The sequence below is a fragment of the Dromiciops gliroides genome, chromosome 1 (assembly GCF_019393635.1).
Source record: "Dromiciops gliroides isolate mDroGli1 chromosome 1, mDroGli1.pri, whole genome shotgun sequence".
NCBI classification, from domain to species: domain Eukaryota; kingdom Metazoa; phylum Chordata; class Mammalia; order Microbiotheria; family Microbiotheriidae; genus Dromiciops; species Dromiciops gliroides.
In genome coordinates, this window is record NC_057861.1 from 640,196,071 (window position 1) to 640,222,403 (window position 26,333).

The 26,333-nt window shown below is 40.3% G+C and overlaps 1 protein-coding gene across 2 annotated transcripts in view; it reads left to right on the forward strand.

Annotated features, from left to right (window-relative positions):
* SLC1A1 (solute carrier family 1 member 1) overlaps positions 1 to 26,333 on the forward strand; it is a 116,302-nt gene that overhangs the window by 85,663 nt on the left and 4,306 nt on the right. The window contains exons 4-11 of one of the 2 annotated variants that reach the window (XM_043978063.1): positions 1,006 to 1,120; positions 1,943 to 1,985; positions 4,240 to 4,338; positions 4,855 to 5,039; positions 8,969 to 9,076; positions 14,502 to 14,624; positions 15,050 to 15,244; positions 22,501 to 22,635. In XM_043978063.1, coding sequence (XP_043833998.1) covers positions 1,006 to 1,120; positions 1,943 to 1,985; positions 4,240 to 4,338; positions 4,855 to 5,039; positions 8,969 to 9,076; positions 14,502 to 14,624; positions 15,050 to 15,244; positions 22,501 to 22,635 — 1,003 coding nt within the window. The remainder of the gene's footprint in view (positions 1 to 1,005; positions 1,121 to 1,942; positions 1,986 to 4,239; positions 4,339 to 4,854; positions 5,040 to 8,968; positions 9,077 to 14,501; positions 14,625 to 15,049; positions 15,245 to 22,500; positions 22,636 to 26,333) is intronic. The other variant, XM_043978064.1, reaches the window with a different exon arrangement.

Sequence of the window (26,333 nt, forward strand, 5' to 3'; positions counted from 1 at the left end):
GAACAATATATATTAAAATGAAGATTTGAACTTTAGTTTAGTATATATTAATATACTGAGTCCTAACCATTTATATTTTTGCTCTTTTTAAAAACATCAAAATATGATTATATATTCTTGCTGGTCTAAGCCATTAGTCATAAATACTGTTGATAAAGATTAATACACATTGCATTTATATGGGTTTCCATTGTGAGAAAAAAAAATGAAGGGAATGAAACTAGGGGGCCAAGTGGAACAAGGTGTTAAATGTAGATAAATCTCTGAGAGTACTGTTTTGATAAATAGATAAGAATCATTGCAGATTGACATTAAATCGTCTGCCAATGGTTCATTGTCCATCTTTTCTCTTCTGCAGATATACTTATGCTTTTACTTTCCTGAGCAAAAATACAGTATCTTTTTTAGCTTGTAAGAGGAATGAGAATCAAAGGGTTGTGACAAAGGTAAACTTGAGCCCATTCTGCATCTGAATACCCCAAAGACAAAATTAGTACAATCTGAATTAATGAGGTTTCACATAGCAGTTGATATGCTTTTTTATCCCTTTCTGCTGCCAACATCACACAATTCAAGCCACCTTCTTGAAAGAGCTTCCTGGAAAGGAAAATGATTCATGCTCCCACCTGCTAAATCTAGCTTCATGGGCCAAGGAGAAGAAAAGGAATTGTCTTGTCAGCAGGTGCTTCCAGAAGCATTTAGGAGATACAAGCCAAGCCAATCCAGCTTTTTTCAAAGATAGAATTAATCCCATCTGTTTACTCCTTTAAAGAGGACCAAAAGTTTAGGCAGATACTGTTTTAGCAGACAGGAGTATAAGTTCTAGACACTCTAATCAAAAGCCACCTCTTAGCTTAGACTGTAATTTAAGATCCCCAGTGGTTATCTTTCCTGGAAACCTAGTGTAGGGCATATAGACACCTCTTGAGTTTCAGAGTGACCCACTGGAGATCCATATATTCTAAAAGGTTCTGACTATGATATGGAATTTATCACTGGTCATAGGTGTCGTGCTGGTAGTGAGCATCAAGCCCGGTGTGTCCCAGAAATCTGATCAGTTTGACAGGACAGGCAGCACCCCTGAAGTCAGTACAGTGGATGCCATGTTAGACCTGATCAGGTAAGTTGTTGCTTTGCTTCGAGGAAGAATGGTGGAGAGATAACAATGTTGATTTCATTTAGGAGATGAACCAACAAAAGCATGCCTCCTGTTGAAGGTTTACAATACAGAGAACGAACCTATTCCATTGAGAATTATAGATCAGAATAATAAGATAATCAATACATTAAATTATATGCCAATGGTGCTTCTATAAAATATGTAAACTTCTCTCAAGTTGTCTATCTTTTCTTTTCTGCAGATATCTCTCTCCCAGCAGGTCCAAGAAGGCTTATCTGTAGCTTCTAAATATATTTAAGAAAACAAATCTTAATATATTTTAAATTTGGCAAGAAAAATACACTACATAAACCTGTAAATAGCACCAATCAATCAATTAATTCAGTGCCAACTATGTGTCAGGCACTCGTGTTAAGAACTGGGAATACAAAGAAACATAAGAAACGGTTCTTGACCTCAAAGATCTTGCATTGTCCCTGGTGATGCAGTCAATAATATAATGTGTGCACGTAATAGCCCCAGTAGAACCTAAGTTCCTTGGGAACAGAGCCTGTTTCATTTTTGTCTTTGTTTCTCCAGTGCCTGGCATGTGTGGTAGGCACTTAATTAATGCTTGTTGACCTAAAGAAAATCAAATAGAGAGCTGAAGTATTCAGATAAGAAGCTGGGGTGGGGGACAGAGGGCCCCATATGATCCAAATGTATAATTTACAAAATTTAAAAGTGCTATTTAGGTTATTTAATTAAACTTTATCAGCTTATTGAAGATACACAAAAATTCTTCTTGCCATAACCTAGTTCTGTGTTACATGTCTCCAACAGGAATATGTTCCCTGAGAATCTCGTCCAAGCCTGTTTTCAGCAGGTAATATTGATGACTACTGTGAACTTTGCTTTCTTCCTTCTCCCCTCGATTAAATTTAATTTTGTCCCAGTGTGGTCCAGGAAACAACCCTTTCAAAAACCCAGCCCAAACTGTGGCCATGAGCAAGAGCTCTTGGGATGTTCTCAAACTACAGAGGAGCTCCCTTCTCTGGATTTCTGTGGATGCCAGTCCACAATTCCAGGAATGGAACTCCTTTCTACCCTGTGAGTCACACTGCTGAGAAAATGGGATACTGTGCCTAGCATGTATTACACCCTCTCCTCCCTCCTCTTTCTCTCCCAGCAGATCTAAGGAGGAAGAAGTTGGGCATCTAGCTAGTAGTCTTGGAGGACTGTGATTTAACACTGAAGAGCTTTAGGCTTTCCTTCTTTGAAAAAAAAAATACAATCAAATAAAGAATAGCATGTGTAGTAATATATAGAAAAATACATTAGCATGTATAAGAGCTTTATATATAATATATAATGTAAAGTACAGAAATGCAATGAACAAGTTAGCTCTTCCCTCCCATCTTCCTTTTCTTCCACCGTTGGGAAATCTTATGCCACAGAGCTTGTACTTAGCATTCCCAGTGATTCAGTCTTCTGAACACTGTCTCACTCAGTGCAAGCAACTCTGTTCGCTCATTTAGCAGAGCTGAGCTTTTCTTTGGGAAATCATTTGAATAGTCCATTCACCCCATATATTTCCAGGCTTGTTCTCTTGTTTATTTTTGCATTTATACAGCTGGGTCCATCACATACTGCTGCATTCATTTGCATAGATTAAGTGAACAGAACATTCTATGTTCACCAACAAAATGGCCAATTACATTGCTGCGTGCTGACCTCTGGTGCATGGAACCATGCCTCTTCCAAAGGTGTCTTTGCAGACTCAGCACAGAGATCATTTGTGAATTTCCTCATGTGCCTCGTTCAGTTACAGTAAAGCTTTATGCCTAATGTAACTACTCCTCGGGTTCTTCTTTCCCCTATGTACAATGTGCCACAGACTTGATGAAACACAGGGGTTTTTTAAATGAAAGGTGACCATGATAGCAAAGGAAATGGAAACCATACCTACCTTAAGAGGATCAGTTAAAGAAATTGAGGATGTTTAGCTCAGCTTGAAGAAGAAAAGAATTGGGGAGGGGAGAGAAGAGACACAGCAAGTTCAGTCGAGTATTTGAAGGATTGTCCCAGGGAAGAGAGATAGCTTATTATACTTGGCTACTGAAAGCAAAACTGAAAAGCATAATGGGAAATTAGAGAGGTACATTGTAGGTTAATATTTTTTTTAAAAAAAGGGGGGCATTCTAACAGAATTATTCAGAAGTAGAATAAGCTACCTCAGAGAGTACTGGGTTCCCTAGTCCCAAAGGTCTTCAGATGAAGGTTAGATGACTGCTCATCAGAGATATTGCAGAGAGGTTTCTTCTTCAGAATTTGGTCTTAATGACTGCTGATGTCATTTTCAACTCTGCAATTCTTTGACACTATGAAGTCTGATTCTGAGAACAGACATACTGAATTGCCTATAAAAAAACCTCACATACTTGTATCATTTATCTCCATTGACAATATACACAATTAATATAGCCTAGACCATGATGGAAGTATAAATCAAATGACCACTTTTTTTTTCATTTAAAAAAATAATCAACAAAATGGTTAGGACTAGGATTTAAACCTCTACTTTAATATTGTATTATATATTTGTTCCTAGTTTTATCTTTGAAAATTTGAAAAGGAGAACAATTTTTGAATGGAGGTTGTGGGACTCGGTGGTTTGATCTTTTTAGTTAAAATTTTTAACCCTTTGGACTACTCTTTTCTACAACTATTAAAATAGCCATTGAAGAAATCTTCAAAATAAATAAAAATCAGAATTGATTTCAGAGAGTGTCTCGGTTTCACCCCTTCTGTGGTTGCATACTTTCCAACCTGACTTTACAAGCTGTATGACAGTGGGCTTCTCTGAACTTCAGTTTCCTCCTCTATAAAATAGACATGGTGCATTACCTATCTCATAAGGTTATTGTGAAAAAAGATGCTTTGTAAACCTTAAAAACCTTAAAAGACTAAAATATGTAATGTCATGAAATAATCACCATTTGACTCAGGCAGGATTTTCATGGATGTCTATTACTTGTTTGCTCAATGATAGCTGCTACCTTTATTCAATTTTATGGCCAGAATTTCGTTTATTCTCATTTAGCCAAGTTTAAAAATCTTTTTTTTTTACCAATTTGCAGTACAAAACCACACGTGAGGAGCTGAAACCTTCAAGTGAAGGAGATATGAACAGCACAGGAGAAACCGTGACAGCCATCATGACGACTGCCATTTCAAATGTACTGTCATTTTCATAATTAGTTGCTCTCCTTTACCAGTAGAGAACCATTGAGAAATTGGAGGGAGTAGGAGATAGAAATGTTATTTGTTCATTAATACTCTTGGATTAAGGATTTTGAGATTCCAGTACTGGCTCCAAGTATGACTCTGGGCAGGTCGCTGACCCTGAGCCCCAGTTTCCTCTACTGTAAAACAGAGATAACCCTTGTACGTGCTGCACAGACTTAACTTAACTCTCATTGCCCCACCAAAAAAAAATGATATTGCCTTTCTTTTTCTTTCTTTTTTTTTTGTGTGTGAGGCAGTTGGGGTTAAGTGACTTGCCCAGGGTCACACAGCTAGTAAGTGTTAAGGGTCTGAGGTCGGATTTGAACTCAGGTCCTCCTGAATCCAGGGCCGGTGCTTTATCCACTGCACCACCTAGCTGCCCCTGGCAATATCGTTTCATGTCAGAGATCATCCAAGCGAGCTGTCTCACTATCATTCACTGGTATTTCCTTGGCTTTCTTCCACAGAACAAAACGAAAGATTACAAAATAGTGGGCACATACACAGATGGCATAAATGTCCTGGGATTGATTGTCTTTTGCCTTGTGTTTGGACTCGTTATTGGGAAAATGGGAGAAAAAGGGCAAGTTCTGGTGGACTTCTTCAATGCACTCAATGATGCTACCATGCAAATCGTTCAGATCATTATGTGGTAAGAGGGCTCTGTTTAATTTTTGTCTGGCTTTCATTTTTTTCCCAAAAAAGGCTTTGAAGTAAGAGGTTTATTTTTCTCTCCAATAGATAAGCTCTTTATGCCTGAGTAATATACCTATTTCTATACTCCAAGGAGCTGTGTTCCTAGCAGTATGTCATTATCCCGACCCCTTCCATGTCTCCCTTAGTGCATGGTCCCATCATTTGAATTGAATTTTTAAAATTCCTACCCTAGTGGCCACCCTTCTGGTGATGAGACTCTGTGAGGCCAATCTTCAGACATGTTCTCCATTTCTAGACCCACACTTGAATCCTTTCTGCTTTGTGCCCCACTGGGATTGTTTTTTAAAACCTGGATTTGGGGGCAACTAGGTGGCACAGTGGATAGAGCACCGGCCCTGGAGTCAGGAGTACCCGAGTTCAAATCTGGCCTCAGAAACTTAACACTTACTAGCTGTGTGACCCTGGGCAAGTCACTTAACCCCAATTGCCTCACTAAAAAAAAAATCCTGGATTTGAGTCATGTCTGCACTGTGATGAAACTTTGGGGAAGGGCTTGAGCACAGGGAGGAACATGGGCAAGCTAGCATTTTACCCTGGACAATCCATCTGTTAACATTGTATGACGATGTCACAGGAATAAGGGTTACCCTCCTATGTTATTTTAAGGTTGTGCCATGAAAACCTAGAATTTCATTTGCAGAATGGCCTTCATAAACAAAGTGCGAAATTGTGATCAGAATTTGCACGTGAGGCAAATTTTTAGGAAATAGTTTGAGAGGAAGATAGGGACAGCATGAAGTAATCCTGGCCAGTCAGGAAAGAAAGCTGCTCCAAGTTATCAACTTGGTTTACTCCCTTGTAAGTGTCTGCCATGCATTCACCCCACAGTTAAATCACAGAATCATGGGCTTCCAGAGGTGGAGTAGATCTCAACAGCCAACCTATACCTATATCCAACCAGAGGTTATCCAGCCTTTGATTGAAGGCCTCCAATTAAGGGGCACCTTCTACCCTTAGGGGCAGCCCTGTTCCACTTCTGTAACCAATATATGAACAAAGCATGGAAGTGGCAGGGCCAACCATCTAGGTTATTCATATAGAAAAGCCCCTAAGCAAGCCACTTATATCTATCTATAAGGGGGGGAATGGTGGATAACTCTTTCTTAATTGGCAAAAATGGGGGTGCAAGAGAGGAGCGAGCATGATTTGGTAGAGTTAGACAAGTGTTTTATTACCTAGATATGGTGATAGCCCTGCTCTGTCTTCTGGTGATAGGGGAAGGGGTGAATGATTCAAAAATATTTCATTTCAAACAGTTTGCACACAATGATTCCTAAAGGTTTACTATCTCTGACCTACCTTCCCGAGCTCCACATCCATAGGAAGTAGAACTTTACTCCATTCTAGTACCTGGAAGCTAGTCCCTGACTTTGCCGGTAGGTAGAGGTTAGAACTTGTCTTCTTCCTGAGGTTCTGTGCCAAATGACGGTCTTAGGTTCTAGAGCTGGACAGGCCCCGTGAGATCATCTAATCTAAGAACTCCCATGAATTTTTTTTAAAATTAGCCTTCCTGGCTACTTATAAAGAGAGAGTTCTAAGATAATGGATCTGCTCTTTAATTACTTTTGCTACTGACAAAGCCCTTCATCTGGAGGTCAGAAGGCCTGACCTGAATCTTGCCACTGCTGTTTACTGCCTATGTGATCTTCGGCGAGTCCAGATGGTATATAGCAAGAAAGAACATTCTGGATTTAGAATCAGAGGTCCTGGGTTCGGGAACAACCTTGGGTGACCTTTTGCTTGTCCTCAGTTTCTTTCTCTATAAAATAAAGTGTCCAACTAGATGGCCCCTAAGAATCTCTTCCCATTCAAAATCTATGATAACATGATGACATCTCTATGCCTCAGTTTCCACATCTGCCAAAGGACTGCAAGAGGCCCCATTGCATTCTTACTTTTCATTCACAGAATCTATCAGATGACTGAGACTAATTTTGGCTTTCAGCCTTTCAGCATGTAAATGTCACATGCAACACAAATATGATTTGCAAGAAACCTCTAAGTCTTTCTTCAGTTGTCACCTGTTTTTCTTTATTTTTTTAAGAAAGGATCCAGTCTCTGCTGAGGCAAACTGTGTCCTTATTTAGAAAGAGACAAGCCCTTACTAACAACAGTGAGCATCAGCTGTCTTGGATGAGTTTTCAGCCAAGTTATGCAACAACAGTTTTCCTGTCTTAGCTAAATGGCTGCCCCTGCCCTCCACTTCCTTTTCTTTGCCCAGATGACTCTCACCATTATCACTATCTCTCTTCCATCCAAAGACCCACTGCCTCACCACGCAGAATTTAGTTTCAGTCCTCAGTTTCCTCATCTGTCAAATGAGGCAGGCTGGACTGGATGACCTCTGAACTCCCTTCTGAGTCCTGCTTCTGGGAACATCTTACCTGGGTCTTCCATTCTATTAGTGTCCATTCTTTCTGTTGATATGGAAAAATGTCAGTGAAATTCTTTCTAAGATAGGACCACCCAAAGCTAATGAGCACCCATGGATGGCCTTCCCAAGTGCATCTTTTTTCTCTAATAATGAAAATAAACTTGAGAGCATTAGAATCTGATCCCTTCCCTTCTCACTCCAGCCCCAGGTGAAAGCAATACTTCTCTCTGTAACACATGCCCAGCACTCCCTCACCTCTGTTGGCAGGTCGGCTAACAAGTACACTAAGTGTTTACTATGTGCCAGGTTCAATATCAAGCACTAGAAATACAAAGAAAGGCAACAACAGTCACTGCTCACTGGGACCTTACATTCTTTTTGTGTGTGTGTGAGGCAATTGGGGTTAAGTGACTTGCCCAGGGTCACACAGCTAGTTAAGTGTTAAGTGTCTGAGGTTGGATTTGAACTCAGGTCCTCCTGAATCCAGGGCCGGTGCTCTATCCACTGCGCCACCTAGCTGCCCCAGGGACCTTACATTCTAATGGGGAAATACAGCACATAAATCAGTGGGTGCATTTAAGATATGTGCAATATAAATGAATATCTTTCCACCATGCACTTACTTATCCTACTTGCCCCCCACACATCATTAGACTAGAAGTTCTCCAGAGGCAGAGCCCGTGTCATTTTTCATCTATGTTTGCCAGCATTTAATATAATATTGAACACAGGAGGTACTTAATAAATGCATATCCAATGTTTTGGGACCATCATCCTGAATTTGAGGCAGCTAGGTATCATAGTGGATAGGGTGTTATTCCTAGAGTTAGGAAGAGCTGAGTTCAAATACAGCCTCAAACACTAGCTCTATGACCGTGGGCAAATCATTTAACCTTTGTCTGCATCAGTTCCCTCATCTGTAAAATGGGGGTGTGGGGGGGTAGGGGCAAGGACCAAATGAGATAATATTTTGTAAAGTGTCTGGCACATAGTAGTGCTTTAAAATGCTTATTTCCTTCCTGCCTTCCTTATCCAGTTCCCCCTTGTTATCAAGAGCATGCATTTATGAGGTGACTGGCTAGGTATAGTCTATGAACATGAAGGAAAACCAACTGTGTCATCCTAACCTAATTAAGGGAAGGAGTAAGAGACAGTGTCAGAGGACCTGGGTTCAAATCATGCCTCTTTTCCTTAATTTGTATAACCTTGAGCAAGTTACTAGAGTCCTCCTCCTCTGCCTCTGTTTCCTCATTTGTAAAGTGAAGGGTTTGGTCCAGGTGTTCCCTAAGGGCCCTTCCAGATACAAATGGATGAACTGGTGGTGGTGAGTACTCTGCTCTCTGGAGCAGGAAAGAGACTTTAGAAGTCATCCTGTCCTCTCTCTACCAATAGCCTAGCTAGACTTTTACTGTGTTACTGCAGAATGTGATTTTTTTAAAGTTTCATCAGAGATCATTTCTTTTCCTCTCTCTGTGGTTCTCACATTCTAGGTATATGCCACTGGGCATTTTGTTTCTGATTGCTGGGAAGATCATCGAAGTTGAAGACTGGGAAATATTTCGCAAACTGGGGCTGTACATGGCCACAGTGCTCAGTGGGTATGTCAGTCTTTGGACGGGGTGGGGCTCAGGTGGGGGTGGGAAAGATTGCTACTGACAATGTACCATTGTACATTGGGAGAAGTCCTTCATCTGGAGGTCAGAAGGCTTGACTTGAATCTTGCTGCTGCTGTTTACTGCCTATGTGATCTTTGACAAGTCCAGATGGTATATAGCAAGAGAAAGCATTCTGAACTTAGAATCAGAGGTCCTGGGTTCAGGGACAACCTTGGGCGACCTTTTAGAAGTCGCTTCACATTTCTCTTGTCCTCAGCTTCTTTATCTATAAAATAAAGAGTCCAACTAGACACTCCCTAAGGTCTCTTCCAATTCAAAATCAATGATAACATGATGACATCTCTATGCCTCAGTTTCCTCCTCTGCCAAATAAGGGTCTTAGACTAAAGATCTCACAGGGCATGTCCAGCTCTAGATCCTATGAACTCTCAGGATTTTTTTTTAATTACCCCTACTGGCTATTTATAAAGAGAGAATTCTAAGATAAGCAGATTCTGGATCTGCTTTTTAATTGCTAAATTGGAAATGGATTATGCTGTGCTAATTGCTGGCTTTGGGGAGAATGAGCTGTACCAGACTTTCTTGCTTGTGGCCTCCCAGTTGCTCAGAAATCATTCTCTGAGAACATCCTGTGGAGTTCTAGGGACTTTATAAGGAAATATTCATCTCACTCCTGGCATCTCTTGGCTATCCAAATGTCTTCTAGGGCTTAGTTCTATTTCTAAGACCTGTAATGCACTCTGGGCTATTGTACCTGCCATGCCAATATGCTCATGTTCTACAGTCTTTGACAAAAGCATTATCTCCACAATAATTCACTGAGGTTTATATCTCCATTTTCAAGATGAGGTAACTGAGGTTTTTAGTGGTTAAATTATGTACATGAAGGGGCAGCTAGATGGCGCAGTGGTTAAAGCACCGGCCCTGGATTAAGGAGTACCTGAGTTCAAATCCAGCCTCAGACACTTGACACTTACTAGCTGTGTGACCCTGGGCAAGTCACTTAACCCCCATTGCCTGCAAAAAAACAAAAAAACAAAACAAAACAAAATTATGTACATGAGGTCATACGGAAAGAGAACCAGCATGGTATAAGAGACCCGATCTAGCAAGACCTGAGTTTGAATCCCTCCACTCACACACACTGGCCTGTGACCCTGGAACAAGTCACTTAAACATTTCAGTGCTCTGGGCAATTTCTGAGACTCTAAATTGCAGAGAAGGTATCAGCCTATGTTGGTAGAGAGAGGTTCTAGCCTCTGATCTAGCGGTAAAATTACAAATCCAATCCTGGTCCCTTTCCCTACACAGCAGGGACCCATCCAAGCCTTTCTCCTGGCTCTTAAGCCTGAGTTCCTCTCATTAGAGCACATGTTGTGTACCACCCATTCCACGAACCAAAAAGAGGTTCATTTCTACCCTATAAATCTTTGCTTCAGACAAGTGAGACTGTGAGTGAAAGGTTAAATCGTACCATCTACCTTGTCGTTTTTTGAGACCGTTTGCAATCTCTGCTATGAGTTCCTTCTGCACAGTGATAAATGAAAACAATTTTAGGCTAGTACAAATGCCACTATTTTAGCTGTAAGGCTTTAGGTGAGTCGCTTCCCTCTCACTATACCCCAGAGATTCCCCATCTGTAAAAGGAGGATCTTAGACCAAATAGCCTTTGACATCCCTTCCAGTTCTACTGTTCTATTCTACACATTCAAGCTAGATCTTAATGTCTTTCAGTCTTGCTATATCGTACTGAGCAATGGTTTCCCAACCTTTGCACATAGTAAGCACTTAATAAATGCTTCATTCATTCATTCATTCATTTACACCCATTAGGCCCCAGCATAGTGCAGGCCCTACAATAGAAATTCAACAAATATCTTTGTTAAACCGTTTCTACGAATTCAATAAGAAGATTTTAGTAAGCACCTACTATGTGCCCGGCACTAAGCTAAGAACTGGAGATACAAAGTAAAAAGAAAGAAGGAAAGAGTCCCTACCCTCATTACATTCTGTGTAGGAGGAGACAACATGTACAGAGATCGGCTCCCCAAAAACCTAACTTTAGCAATCATGCCACCTTGCATTTAGGACCCAGGCTTGAGAAACTAGACTTATTCCTTATTAGCTATGTAAACAAATCACTTTATCTGTCTAAGCCCCAGTTTCCTCATTTCGTAGAGGGAAATAATGAAAATAGTAGGAAAAAAACTGATGCTTTTACTCCCCACCTTGTGGAACAGGGAGTGGAGGAGATATGGCTAGATTGGCAGCTCTTTGCAAGACAGGACTTCAGGGGGTCAGGACTAGTGTCACTTAAAGATCTAACACGTAATACCACACTGGTACAGTTTGTAGTGATTTGACCAATGGTAAAATTGTGCTTTTGTCACTTTAAGCTAGGTTTTAATGGGACTGTAAGAAAACCTAGGTCTTAATATGGCTCGAATGATTGCTGCTCTGTTGGTATTGCTATATTTTACTGAGTGATGGCTCCCCAACCTCCCACAAGTCATTCCAACTCTTTGAATTTCAGTTTCCTCATCTGTGAAATGGGGATTATAACTAACTGCTTCACAGAGCTATTTTGAGAAATTATTAGCCTGGAGTCCATGAATTTTTGCTGTTTTAAAGACATCTTGATGATTGTCGCAATACATTTGGTCTCCTTTGTAATTCTATGTATTTTATTTTATGCATTCGAAAACACTTTTCTGAGAAGGTGTGTATACATAGGGTCCCCCAGATAACCAAAGAGGTCCATGTTACCAAAAAAGGCTAAGAACTTAAAGGTGATATAAAAAAACCAATGTTGTTGTTAAGTTGTTTCAGGCACGTCCTACTCTTCATGACCCCATTTGGGGTTTTCTTGGCAAAGATACTGGAGTGATTTGCCATTTCCTTCTCCAGATCAGGAAATCAAGGCAAACAGGGTTAAGCGATTTGCCCAGGGTCACATAGCTAGTGTCTGAGGCTAGGTTTGAATTCAGGAAGATGAGTCTTCCTGATTCCAGGTCCACTGGGCCATTTAACTTCCAGGAAGAAAACAAAATAAAACAATTGCTAGCATTTCTATATAGCATTTTTGTTTTGCAAAGCACTTTGCATGATCTCATTCAATCCTCACAACAGCCCTTACAACAAATAGTCAGACACTATTGTTATCATTTTGCTATTGTTTGACCCATTCATTCTTTAGGATGAGATTATTTAGTTTCCAATTAATTTTCAAGCTATCTTTCCATGGCTCTTTATTACATGTAATTTTTATTGCATCATGATCTGAGAAGGATGCATTTACTATTTCTGCCTTTCTACATTTGACTGTGAGGTTTTTGTGCTATAATACATGGTCAGTTTTTGAGTATGTGCCATGTACCACTGAGAAAAAGGTGTATTCCTTTCTATAGCCCCATGCAATTTTATCCAGAGGTCTATCATATCTAACTTTTCTAAAATTCTATTCACCTCTTCAACTTCTTTCTTATTTATTTTGTGGTTAGATTTATATAGTTCTGAGAGGGGAAGGTTAAGATCCCCCACTAGTATAGTTTTGCTATTTCCTCTTGTAACTTCTCTAAGAATTTGGATGCTATACCACTTGGTGCATATATCTTTAGTATTGATATTACTTCATTATCTATGGTACCTTTTAGCAAGATGTAGTTTCCTTCCTTATCTCTTTCAATTAGATCCATTTTTGCTTTTGCTTTGTCTGAGATAGATTGCTACTCCCTGATTTTTTTACTTCAGCTGAAGCATAATATTCTACTCCAATAGGGTTAAGTAACTTGCCCAAGGTCACACAGCTAGTAAGTGTCAAGTGTCTGAGGCTAGATTTGAACTCAGGTCCTCCTGAATCCAGGGCCAGTGCTTTATCCACTGTACCACCTAGCTGTCCCTCTACTCCAATCTTTTACCTTTACTCTGTGTGTATCTCTCTGCTTCAAATGTGTTTCTTGTGAACAACATATTGTAGGATTCTGGCTTTTAATCCACTCTGCTATTGGCTTCTGTTTTATGGGAGTGTTATCACCATTTTTCACATGAGGAAATTCATGCTAAGAAAGGCTGTAACTTATCAGGGTCACACAGCTAATAACTGTCTGAGGCAGGATTTCAATTCAGATTTTCCTGACTCAAGTTTAACACTACTCACTGTCCCACCTCACTATTACACAGGAGCTATTTTTTAAAAATTTTGTCCGGACCAGTGATTTATCAGCATAGGGAATACTTAGTGTGCAGCAAACATCCATCTGCCAATAAATACATATCAGCAACCCATCTACAATTTATTGCCTGCAGTACAATGATTTGTCCATGGTAGGTCACATGGCTAATATGGGGCAGAGACAGATTTTAACACAGTTCTTCTTTACTTCATGGCCTGCTCTCTATCCCCTATTGTCCTCTCTGGAAGCTCTTACTGCAATTCATCATCATCATCATTATTAACCCCAAGCTCTCAGGCCTAAGCTAAGAACTCTGCCTTCAGATCTAATGACTATATCCTGAACTCTCCAGCTGATTCATCCTTGCACAAGCAAGGATGTACTTTAAAAGGCTATAGGCTTTTAAATGATCACTTTGTTCTGTGTATGTCATCTGCTTATTTCTTTTCCTTGCCTCGTCTAGCTGAAATGAGGACATTTTCTTTAAAAAGGGCTAGATAGTGGGACACAAAGAAGAGTCTCAAAATATGAGTCTTTGAAAGCAGTGACTGTCTTCAGCAAAAGCCTGAAGTCTTCCTCAGGCCATTATGACTATATCTGTCTGGGTGACAATATGGGAGAGTAGAAAAAGTAGTCTGGAAGACCTGGACCCTTAGTCTTGGTTCTTGCCACTAACCAGCTATGTGACCTTGTGGAAGTTGCTTAACTAACCTCCACACCTAAGTTTTCTCATCCAAGAAATGGGATTGCGGGAAGCGGGGGACTACTCTACTTCCAGTGTCGTTGTAATGATCAAGTGAGATAAGGCATGTGAAAATGTTTACCTGAAGCATCGTTTCTATATAGATAGAAAGAAGTATTTGTACTTTGTACTGACAAATAGCCTTGGGTCCAAGATGACTTGGGTTGAAATTCTGTCTCTGATGCATACTAGGTGTGTAACCTTGGGAAAATCAATTAACTTTTAAGTGTCCCCAGGAAAATCTTTAAGAATATAAGTTAATAAATTGTTGAGCTGCATTAGTGGAAGGAGTTTCATACACTAAGACTTTTCCCACATCAATAAAATCATTGTTCTGGTTCTATATGCACAAAGATATATACATACACATATACACACATACATACACATATTCAAAACACTTTAATGCTTTGATGGATCTATTATCCCAGTAAAAATAGATAATCCTCCCACCAGTGTTATTATCTATAAAATTGTCTCTCTTTGTTTGCAGGCTTGCCATACATTCCATTATAATCCTCCCACTCATATACTTCCTAGTCGTTCGAAAGAATCCTTTCCGGTTTGCCATGGGGATGGCCCAGGCTCTGCTCACAGCCCTCATGATCTCTTCCAGGTAAATGATGATATTTTGTTTTCTTGGTAACAAATGCAGCCAAAGTCTCTGGATCTTATCTCTGTCTATCTGTCCCTTCCTCTATTTTGTAATGGTAGATGCCAAAACGCTATTGTTTTAGAGGTAACCTTTAGGTTGAGAAATGATTAGTAGTCTTAGTGTCTCTACCTGAGAATGTATTTTCTCTCCTACCAAATGTTTTTTTTTTCCCCTTTTCCTGGTATGAAACAATTTTAAAGGGTTTTATTGTATTTGTAGGAGGTATAGTTAGCACTCTGAATTTTGTTTCCTAAAATTATTGAAGGGTAGGTTTAATGTTTTATACTCTTAAAGGTTAGACTTCTAAAAGCAAAAGGTCTCAATATTCAAGAAGTACAGGGCCGACATTCCATAACTATGAGTTGGTTTCTCTTTTTCTTGTTCAGCTCAGCAACCCTACCTGTTACCTTTCGCTGTGCAGAAGAAAAGAACCAAGTGGACAAGAGAATCACCAGATTTGTTCTACCAGTTGGTGCAACAATCAACATGGATGGAACTGCCCTCTATGAAGCAGTCGCTGCTGTGTTTATTGCACAACTCAATGACTTGGATCTGGACATTGGACAGATAATCACCATTAGGTGAGGGTGTCAGATGGCTTCCCTCAGAAAGCACTTGTGAAGATAGCTCAAAGGTGTTGGGTATTCTCCAATTAAACATTAGTTCCTTTGGCTTCTACTCCATCTACATAGCTTCATACCCAAGAATAACCAAAGCTACATATAATGGAACCTTTAAACTTGAGACCTCTGCCATTGCAGTTTGATCCAAAGGCATCCTCTGCTCGAAACTTGAAAGAATGGGTTCAGAATATAACTAATTTCAGAGTAGAATCTTCATTACAATCTAGGGTGTATCCCATGTTCTACCCATATTAGACCAAACAATCCCTCAAGCCTTTTCTGTAATAGACTTGAATTCCTGGGTCTAAAACTAAGTCAAACATCTCCTTCCCCTTCCCAGACATCTTGGTTTCTTATTGTTCAGTCGTTTTTCAGTTGTATCAGACTTTTTGTGACCCCATTTGGGGTTTTCTTGGCAAAGATACTGGAGTGGTTTTCTACTCCCCTCTCCAATTCATTTTACAGATAAGGAAACTGAGGCAAAAAGAGTTAAGTGACTTGCCCAGGGTCACAGAACTAGTAAGTGGCTGAGCCAGATTTGAACTCATGAAGGTGAGTCTTCCTAACTTCAGGTCTGGCACTCTTTGAACTGGCTTCAAAGATGGCTTTCTAGATGAGAAAATTGGGGCCTTTTACATGATATTACTTCTGTGGCAGGCCTTAAACCTAGGTGTCTTCTGAGCATTTGACACTCTTACTCTGTTACTTTGGTTCTAGGTGCCTCTAATTTTTTACCCTAAGTACTGTAGAGTAGGCCTCATGCTTAGATTCAAAACAGCCAAGATATACCCTGTTGCCACTGTTGCTAGCCCAATAATAATGTGTGAGATCCATAGTAATTGTTTAAAAATTCATTGCTGGTTCTACTTGGAAGCTCCTTGACTTCTCTTCAGAATCTAAATTTTGTGTATATTGCATGTAGTAAGTGCTTACTGTTTCCCGAATCTAATTTGTTCACCTCCTCTTCTAGATTCTGTCATCCCTTCCTTAAGGCAGGTAGGTAGTATGGTAGAGACAATGCTAGACTTGGAGTCAAGAAGCCTTGAGTTCAACTGTATCACTTTGGGGGAGTCATTTGATTCCTCTAGGCCTTAGTTTTCTCTTCTATAAAGTGAAGGGGTTTGACTAGATGACCTCTAAGGTCATGACATTCAGTGGATAATGCACTGGGCCTAGAGTCAGGAAGAGGTAAGTTCAAATCTGACCTGAGAGATTTATTTACAGTGTAACCCTAGGCAAGTCACTAAACCTCTGCCTGCCTCAGTTTCTTCAACTGTAAATGTGGACCATAATAGCTCCCACTTCCCAAAGTTATTAGGATCTAATGAGAAAATATTTGTAAAGTGTTTAGCACAGTGCCTAGCCTCATAGTAGATATTTAATGCTAATTTCCTTCCTTCCTTCTCTTCTTCTTTCTTTCTTTATTTTCTTCTCTTCTTTCCTTCTCTCACTTCCTTCCTCCCTCCCTTGTAGCTCTAACTCTACAATCCTAAGATTACTATAAAACCATTAAACATTTAAGGCCCTCATAGAAGAACAAATAAAAACATGCTTGAGGGGCAGCTAGGTGGCGCAGTGGATAAAGAACCGGCCCTGGATTCAGGAGGACCTGAGTTCAAATTCTGACACTTAACACTTACTAGCTGTAAGACACTGGGCAAGTCACTTAACCCTCATTGCCCCACAAAAAAAAAACAAACAAAAAACTAAACAAAACAAAAAAACATTCTTGACATCACAGGACTTGGTCCTCCTGAAAGTCACTCACTCTGTGTGCCATAGTATTGTGAAATAACTATAAATTCTACCCAAGTACAATTTTACATAGGATTGATCCTAAACTAGTGACAAGATCCATGATCTTTCTATCTCTTCCAATGCACAGAACCCTTCATTTGTCCAAGGGTTCCTTCTCCATAAATGCGTATTAATTAGAATTAAATTCCAGATCCCTAAGTGTCCCTGTTCTTTAAAATGGGACCTGGTGATATGAAAAGGGCCTTCTGAAAAGTTTAGTTTTCTTCAACTTTTAAAAAATAACACCTCTGAGTCAAAGGTAAATTGCTCTGAAGCTGCAAAAACCACTTAAAAGTGTTGAGTTTCAGGACAAAGGAAGTGACATGTCTGGACTTTGTGGGGGAAGGACTGAGGTCAAAATTGGAATCCTTGACTTCACGTACTCTCTCTGTTCCCTCCTCAACCTAAGTCTACAGCAAATTTCTGGTTAATTCTTGACACACCACGGCTTCCTTCTTGGTAAGCCAAAGCTGTCTAAAATGCAGTTGTGGCCTCAAAACCCACCCCCTTTGGCAAAGCAGTATTGTTATGGGCTCAGTCTAAGTCACCTCCCTCTACCAGGAATAGGGAAGCTCTGTTGAAATTGCGGCAAACCAGAGCCCAGAGTTTGGCCATGCCTCAGAAAGTAACCAAGTTGAGCAGTGTTGGCAGGACTCTTGAAATTGTGTAACTTTGTGGTGTAGATTTGTGTGTGGAAAGTACCTTGGTGATACAATAATAAAAATATATCTATATAAAGCTCTTTAAGATTCATACTTTCCCCACAAGAGCCATATGGAGGTAGGTAGTTTAAGAATTATTCATCTTACCCATTTTAGAAATGAAGTGCGCTTACTAGCTGTGTGACCCTGGGCAAGTCACTTAACTCCAATTGCCTCACTAAAAAAAAAAAAAAGAAGAGGAAGTCAAGAGGTCAAATGATGAGTCCATGGTTACATAGCTTAGCACAAAGAACCAAAGTTCAAATCCCTGGCTCCTAGCTGTGTTTTCTTTCTACCACACCATGCTCCTGAAAGCTCAGAAGTAGAGAGGATTTCATCTGAGGATTTGTAGAAGTGAAGTGTCAAATACCTGATCATTTGGTGTATATGAAGTCTGTGGTTCGAAGAGGGAGGCAATTCGGGGGATGCAGTTCTCTGACTCAGACTTAGGAATCCCTGGACCCAACCAAAAACAAGTTCCCACATTAATATTTATTCTTTCTCATTTGACTGGCTCCTTTGCTACTAGACAAAATACGTGCCCAGGTCTTTTTCATGCTTTAAAAAAAGCCACCTCAGGGGCAGCTAGGTGGCACAGTGGATAAAGCACCAGCCCTAGATTCAGGAGGACCTGAGTTCAAATCCAGCCTCAGACACTTGACACTTACTAGCTGTGTGACCCTGGGCAAGTCATTTAACCCCCATTGCCCTGCCCAAAAAGCCACCTCATGACCTTATTACCCACTCAGGCTCTCATCTTCTCTTTCTAGACAAATATCTAGACAGATTAATCTATATAGTAGGTTGGGAAATTCCTTAGATACAGTTTTCTGAGATCTTAGCCAAGCATTTGATAGTCTCTCATTTTATGAACAAAATGGAAAGATATGGGTGGATTCTGAACAGGTGTGATCTAGTGAACAAATGAAAAGGCATTAAGCACTTGCTATGTATCAAGTCTTGAGTTAAGCATTAGGGATTGTTAAGGGCTAAAATTCTAGCTAAACTGTCTAAACTATTTAATGAGTGGTTGCCAATAAATTATAAGCAAGAGTTAGACTTTTAAGCATTTATTAAGGAGAATAAGAATTTGGTAAAGAGAGAGAAAGGCCTACATTCATCTATCTATTAAAGGGAGAGCACATTTCTAGCCCCGCTCTCCACCAGCGTCCTCAGGAAAAAGAGCCAGACAGTTTGCTAGTCTCTTCCTTCTTCCTCCCACTAGCCCGCATCACTTCCTTTTCCAAAGAAAAGACTCCTGGTCTTGCCCTCAAAGACCTTCGCTTCATGGGCGGAACTCTTCTACAGTAAGTCTCCAGCAGGTGGCGTCATTCCAATCGTTACAGGATACATATACAAAGCTTCCTGCCCTCAAGAAGCTTACATTCTAACAGTAGTGGCAGCATATATAGGGGAGTGGTTTGAAAAGGTACAGGGATGGTTAGTATAAATATAGTGGAACAGATGGACATGTTCTTTCCCATAGTAATGGCAGTATTAATTTGATTATGGTAAGAGGAGGGCATGGAGAGGTTGGCCAGATGGCTGGAGAGTATGGCTCAGGAGGGAAGTGAAACATGAATGCACCTAGAATGCAATTTGCTATATAAGGTACTCACTAATTAAGAAAGCAGGGAACCATTAATGGATTGATACACCCAGACATCTACCTTTATTCTTGTGCTATTTAACCCTTTTATCAAAGGTGTTCTTATCATATTTGCTGGTAACAAATGGAGAGGTAATTTATCCATTGAAAAACAGAGTAAAGGGGCGGCTAGGTGGCGCAGTGGATAGAGCACCAGCCCTGGAGTCAGGAGTACCTGAGTTCAAATCTGGCCTCAGACACTTAATACTTACTAGCTGTGTGACCCTGGGCAAGTCACTTAACCCCAATTGCCTCACTAAAAAAAAAAAAAAAAAAAGAAAAAGAAAAACAGAGTAAGAATCCAAAAAGATCTCTTCAGGCTACAAAAATGAGCTGGATCTAGTAAGATGTAATAATTATATACATATATATTAATAATAATTGATAGTATGTAGGTAGTGTTTTAAGGTTTGCAAAGTACTTTACGAGTATCTTCACAGCAGCACTAGGAGATAGGTGCTATTAGTATCTCTATTTTACAAATGAGGAAGCAGAGGCTGACAGAGGTTAAGTGACTTAACCCAGGTTCAAACAGCTAGTGAATATCTAAGGTCAGATTTGAACTCAGGTCTCGGTGACTCCAGTTCCAGTGCTCTATCCACTTCCCCATCTTTCTGCCCTCCTTGCTAAGGAGAAATGTAAAATCTTACACTTGGGTTCAAAAACATCAACTTTACAGACATGAAATGGGAGAGGTATGGCTTTCCTCTGGAAGGGAGCTTGGGGGTGGAGAGCAGTGGGTTAGGAGACCGCAGAGTAGCTCAATATAGGTCAATAGTGCTAGTTAGAAGCCCCAAAAAGTTAGTGAGACCTAAGGTTACCCTGAGTATCCAAATGGAAGATTACTGCTGCACTTTGCCCTTATCAAACCACATCTGGAGTGTCATCTGCAGTCCCTGGGGCCTCATTTTAGGCAATGAATTGATAAGGCAAAGGATTCCCCAATTAAGACTGTGAGCAGGGACTTTTGCCTTTCTGGAGATCATCCCCAGTGCTTAAATAGCATTGCCTGGCACATGCTAAGTGCTTAATCAATCCTAGTTGACCAACTGACAAGAATGTCGAGGGGCCTCTGAAACATGCTGTAATAGGATCCATTGGAGAAAAAATGGTTATATTGAGCCTATAGAAGAGAGGAGTTAGGGGAAATCAGCTAGATGTGTTCAAGTCAGATGGAAGAAGAATCTACCTTGTCCTGTCCTGTCCCAGAGAGCAGAACTCAAATAAATGCAAGGAAATTGTACAGAGGCCTATTCTGGCTAGATGAGAGGGAAAAAACATTAGAAAAAGTAGGCAAAAGTAGGATGGAATATCTTGAAAGGCAATGTGGTCCCCTCACTAGAAGCCTTTAAGTAAAGTGTGGCTGTGATTACTTGTATATGTCATAAAAAAGAGTCTCCATCCTCCATTAAGTGAGGGTTCATTTAAATAGTCTCCAGACCTGCCTTTGATCTCTGAAATTCTCCACAGATAGAGCACTAGACTTGGAGTCAGGAAGACCTGAGTTCAAATCCAGATTCAGACAGTTACTAGCTGTGTCATCCTGGGCAAGTAACTTAGCCCATCTGCCTCAGTTTCCTTATCTTTAAAATGGAGATAATAATAGAATCTACCTCCCAGGGTTGTGATAAGGAGTAAATGAGATAATAATCATAAAGCTCTTTGCAAACTTTTAAGTGCTTCATAAATAGTGTTCTTATTAATTTTTGTTATTATAACTGTGTCTACTTTTCAACACTGCATTCTATTTTCTAATTTGCTCTCCAGGTTCAGTCTCCAAGATTCTAATGACTTTCTCATAACTAAATCCAATTTACTTTTTCCCAACCTCATTCTCTTGTAGCATTTTACATGAAGTTCCTCCCTCTCTCTGGACACTTTCTCATTCATGACTTCTGAGACATTGTGATTTAGGTGTGCCTCTCCTATTTTTCTTGCCATCCTTTCTCTATCTCTGTTTTGCATTTTTTTTTCCTTTCCTCCTAATGTGACTGTTGCCCAAAGATCTGTCTTTGACCTTCTTTTATTCACTCTATACTATCTCTTGTACTCACTTTTATTACTTGCCATTAAGTAAACACTTCTGTATACTGGGTAGAATTCACAGCAATGCAGGCACCCAAAGGTCACCTTATAAGTAAATCAAGACATCAGTGGTTTCAAGTATAAAAATTTGTGTGCTCTTTCTTGTGATGTTCCCATACAATTCTTCCTGTCTACTAGCTGCATGACAAGATAAACAATTCACATCTCTGAGCCTCAGTTTGTTTATCTATAAAATAGGGATAATACTTGTCATTTATTATCCAATGGAACTGTTAGGAAAGTATTTTGTGAATTTTACCAAATGAACAAATGAATGAAAGGAAACGTATTTATTAAACATTTCTTATGTGCTAAGCTCTGGGGATACAAATTCTTTTTTTTCAGGGGAGGAGGGGGCAAGAGGGGAGATACTAATTGCCAAATTCCTTTAAGGCCAAGCTATGAAGCTTTCAGGGCATCTAGGTGGTACAGTGGATAGACTGCTGGGCCTGAAGTCAGAAAGACTCATCTTCCCGATTACAAATCTGGCCACACTTCCTAGCTGTGTGACCCTGGGCAACTCACCTAACCCTGTTTGCCTCAGTTCCTCATGTATACAATGAGATGGAGAAGTAAATGGCAAATCGCTCTGATATCTTTGCCAAGAACACCCCAAATGGGGTCACTGAAGATTTGGACATGACTGAAAAATGACTGAACAACAATATGAAACTTTCTCTGACCACATCAGCAAGATGTTATTTCCCTCTCCTCTAAAAGTCTTCTCCATTTGATAACCTATATTCTGCTTGCACTGTAGGCATTCATGCCACTTGCCTTATTTCTTCTAATAGACCATAAGCTGCTTGAGAGCAGAGACAGGGTCTTATTCTCCTTCCTTTGCCCCCACAGAGTCACGCACATAGTAGTCATGAACTAGGTTTGATTTGGGAAAGAGGCTGCAATAACAGTCAGGTATAAGATGGGGCCTTAAAAAGATTACTTTTCTAACTCCTTTTCTTGTGTATATGTTTTGGCCATAGTGTCACAGCGACAGCCGCCAGCATCGGAGCTGCGGGAGTGCCCCAGGCAGGGCTAGTCACCATGGTCATCGTACTGAGTGCTGTTGGCCTGCCAGCCGAAGATGTCACCATCATCATCGCTGTTGACTGGCTTTTGTGAGTTACACTTTTCTGACTTGAAATCAACTCTAATGATCTCATTCTCCTTAATAGGGTGGGAGGACAAGTTTTTCCAAACACACCTATCATCATCCTCTTTCAAGATGGCCCAATGAGCCGTGTGCTGCTATCATAATTTCTTCCCAACCAAAGTGCTTGATAAGGTGCTTAAAAATTAACTCATCATAATAAAGATGAGTGCTGAATTTAAAATACCAATAAATAGTATCACCATCATCTCATCTTATATGGTTATGCTCAAGGTTAGATGTTGGGCAGGGGACAAAAAGACAGATAGTAGTGAGATTAATGACTATCACCAAGTGTATCCCCAAGGTGCCTCCTACCCAGCCCCATATTTTAACAAACCTATTGATCATAACGTGTTAAATATTGGAGAGTCATTGGATTTACAGCATAAAAGGGGCCTTAGAGATCATCTAGTCTAACTCCTTCAGTTTATTGATGAGGAAAGTGAGGTGCAGAAAGGACAAATGACTTCCCAAGAAGTCACTCAAGTGACATGTAGCAGAAAGGGGATCCAAACCCTGGTCTTCTGGTTACAAGCTCAGTGTTCTACCTGCTTCAAGATACTGGATTCTAGTTCAATTCCTTCATTTTATAGGAAACTGAGTCCTTGAAAAGGGAAGAGCCTTGTACATGACCACATATCATACAGCAAAGGCAGGACTCAAACTGAGAGCTTCTGCCTCTAAATCTGATACATTCCATGACCCAGCAACGGCCTCTTCTACAAGCACATTGCTCCAAGAGTCCCCAGGACCCTGAATAATTCAGTAAGAGGCTGGACTCTCTTATAGGAATACTACAATACAAAGCTCTGTACCAGTCCTATTTCTACCTCTTTGGGGACTTCAGGGATTGAACTAGAACGAGCCAGGCCACCAAAGGGAAGGGATGTGCTTTGCAGTATTCCACAAGGAATATAGGCAGCCAGGTTGCACAGTGGATAGAATGCTAGGCATGGAGTCATCTTCCTGAGTTCAAATCCAGCCTCAGATACTGATTAGCTCTGTGACCCTGGGCAAGTCACTTAAACCTATTTGCCTCAGTTTCCTCATCTGTAAAATGAGCTAGAGAAGGAAATAGCAAACCACTCCAGCATCTTTGCCAAGAAACCCCCAAATGGGTTCACAAAGAGTCAGACAGGACTGAAAAACAACTGAATAACAGCATAAGGAATATCGGATCAGAAATCCAGAACTGAATGAGATGCCTCAAGTCATCAGTTTTTATGTGTTGTCTCCTCTCATCAGAATGTAACCTCTCTAAGGGTAAGGACTGGTTTTCTTTCTGATCATATTTGCATTCTCAGTCTTTATCACAGTGCCTGGCACATAGCAAGGGTTTAATAAATGCTTTTTTACTTGACTTGTCATTAATTGCAGATGAATCATTTTACAGATAAGAAAACTTGAGCCTGGTGAGTCACAGTGACTTAGCCAAAGCCATATGAATAGTAAAGGTCAGAAACAGGATTTGAACCCAGATATTCTGATTGCAGAACCTATTCAATCTCTCTCTCTTGCTTGTCCCACTCATTCCCCATGGAATGCATTTCTGAGACAGCTAAAAAGAGAAAGCTGCCAATTGACCCAAAGGAGGGTCAATCCGTCATTGACAATATGTTCTATGTCCAAGGTTGGCACAGCCTAGACTGGGCATAAATACATCATTTGCCAGCATAAGCTAATTCGGTCTACCTGCAGTTTTCACAAGAATGGGTCTTTGTTCAACTCTTGGCCGTCAAAGTCATTTACTTTTCTCTGAAGCCTTCCAGACTTGTCACTCTCTGAGGATTCAAATTCCTTGAATGAACTGAGTGTGATTAACTTGGAAAAGAGAAAATTTAGACAGGGTGTGATAGCTGTCTTCAAGTATTTAAAGGTCTGGTATGTCTCTCTCCTCCTGCTGCCCCTCCCCTCCAAGAGCAGAGCTAGGAATGAGGGCTGGAAGTGGCAAAGAGGTGGATCTAGGCTTGATGTCAGGAAAAATGTCCCAACAGTCAGAATTGTGTACAAATAGAAAGGCTTTCCCCATGAGGTGATGGCTTTCCCTTCACCGAAGGTTTCCCACTTGTCAGGTGTGTTGTCCTGATAACTCTTGCCCAGGTATGGATTGTCCCAGATGGCGTCTGAGCTCTTTCCTACTGAAGACTATTATTCCATGAAAGCCCTAGCACCTCCTGTTTCCTCTAAGAAACAAATGCCACACTTTGTCTATTCTACTTTGATGACATTTCTCACATCCATCCCCTTCTCTCCATTCACATGGGGTTCAGCCCTTATCACCTCTCCTTGGACTGTGCCAATAGGCACCTAATTGGTCTCCCTTTGTCAAGTCTCTCCACACTCTCATCCATTCTACACACAGCTGCCAAAGTGATGTTCCTACCGCATAGCTCTGACCTTGTCACTCTCCTACTTGAAAAGCTCCAGTGGCTTTCTCTAGCCTCTCCAATTAAATACAAACACTTCTTTTTGGCATTTAAAGACCTTCATAATCCAGTTCCAACCTACCCTTTTAGACTTATTAGGTATCACTCCCCTTTATATACTCTGTCCTCCAGCCAAACTGGCCTATTTGCTATTATCTCAAGCATGTTTTTTCATCTCCCACATTCACACCTTTGCACAAGCTATATTCCTGGAATGCACTCCTTCCTTACCCACACTTTGTAGAATTCCTAGCTTCCTTCAAAGCTCAACCCAGGAGGCATTCTGACAAGAAGCCTTTCATCCTTCCAACTTCTGGTGCCCCCCTCCAAGAAAAAACTCCTTGTATTTACTTTGTTTTTGGTTTTTGCAGGGCAATGAGGGTTAAGTGACTTGCCCAGGGTCACACAGCTAGTAAGAGACATGTCTGAGGCTGGATTTGAACCCAGGTCCTCCTGAATCCAGGGCCAGTGCTTTATCCACTGTGCCACCTAGCTGTCCCCCTTGTATTTACTTTGACTGCATGTTGTAATTACATACATGTTTATATGTAACTTTAGTAGAATGTATAACTCCTTGAGGTATTTCATATTTGCATTTGTATCTCCAAATCTTACCGCATAATAAGAAGCTCATAATACATGTTTATCGATCAATGGATCACATTCCAGCCTACGGATGCCTGTTTTGATATTGGCCACTGTAATGGGCAATTAATAATAACTAATGAAACAATCCAAGCATAGATGATTTATTAACCAAACTTCCAAAAAATGCGTCAGTTGACTCCCCAGTTAGTCCCAAAACCCCAAATACAGAGTGAAGCAGATTTTATACCAAAAATATAATTAAATAAGCCCCAAAAGTCCAATTAATTATAACAAAAATAATTAACCAGGATACAAAATAAGGTCATCTAATTTCTAATTAGAGGAATGTTTAGAGGCTATCCAAGTCGGGAGGGAGGAAAGTAAATTTGGGTCCAGTCGAGAGATGGATGAGTAGGTTTCGTGGTGCTCTGTTCATAAAATGAAAAGATATTGATTAATTACATCCACCTGCATGTATGAAACATATAATCTAAACATACAATCCACCAGAAAAACAACAAAGTGGAAGAGAATAACTGTCCTAGCACAAGATGGAGTCAGTGTTCAAAGCTAAAATCTGATTGGTCCTTTGAATTCTCACACTAAACTAACTACATTTCGTACATAATCTTCATTTTATCTTATCACC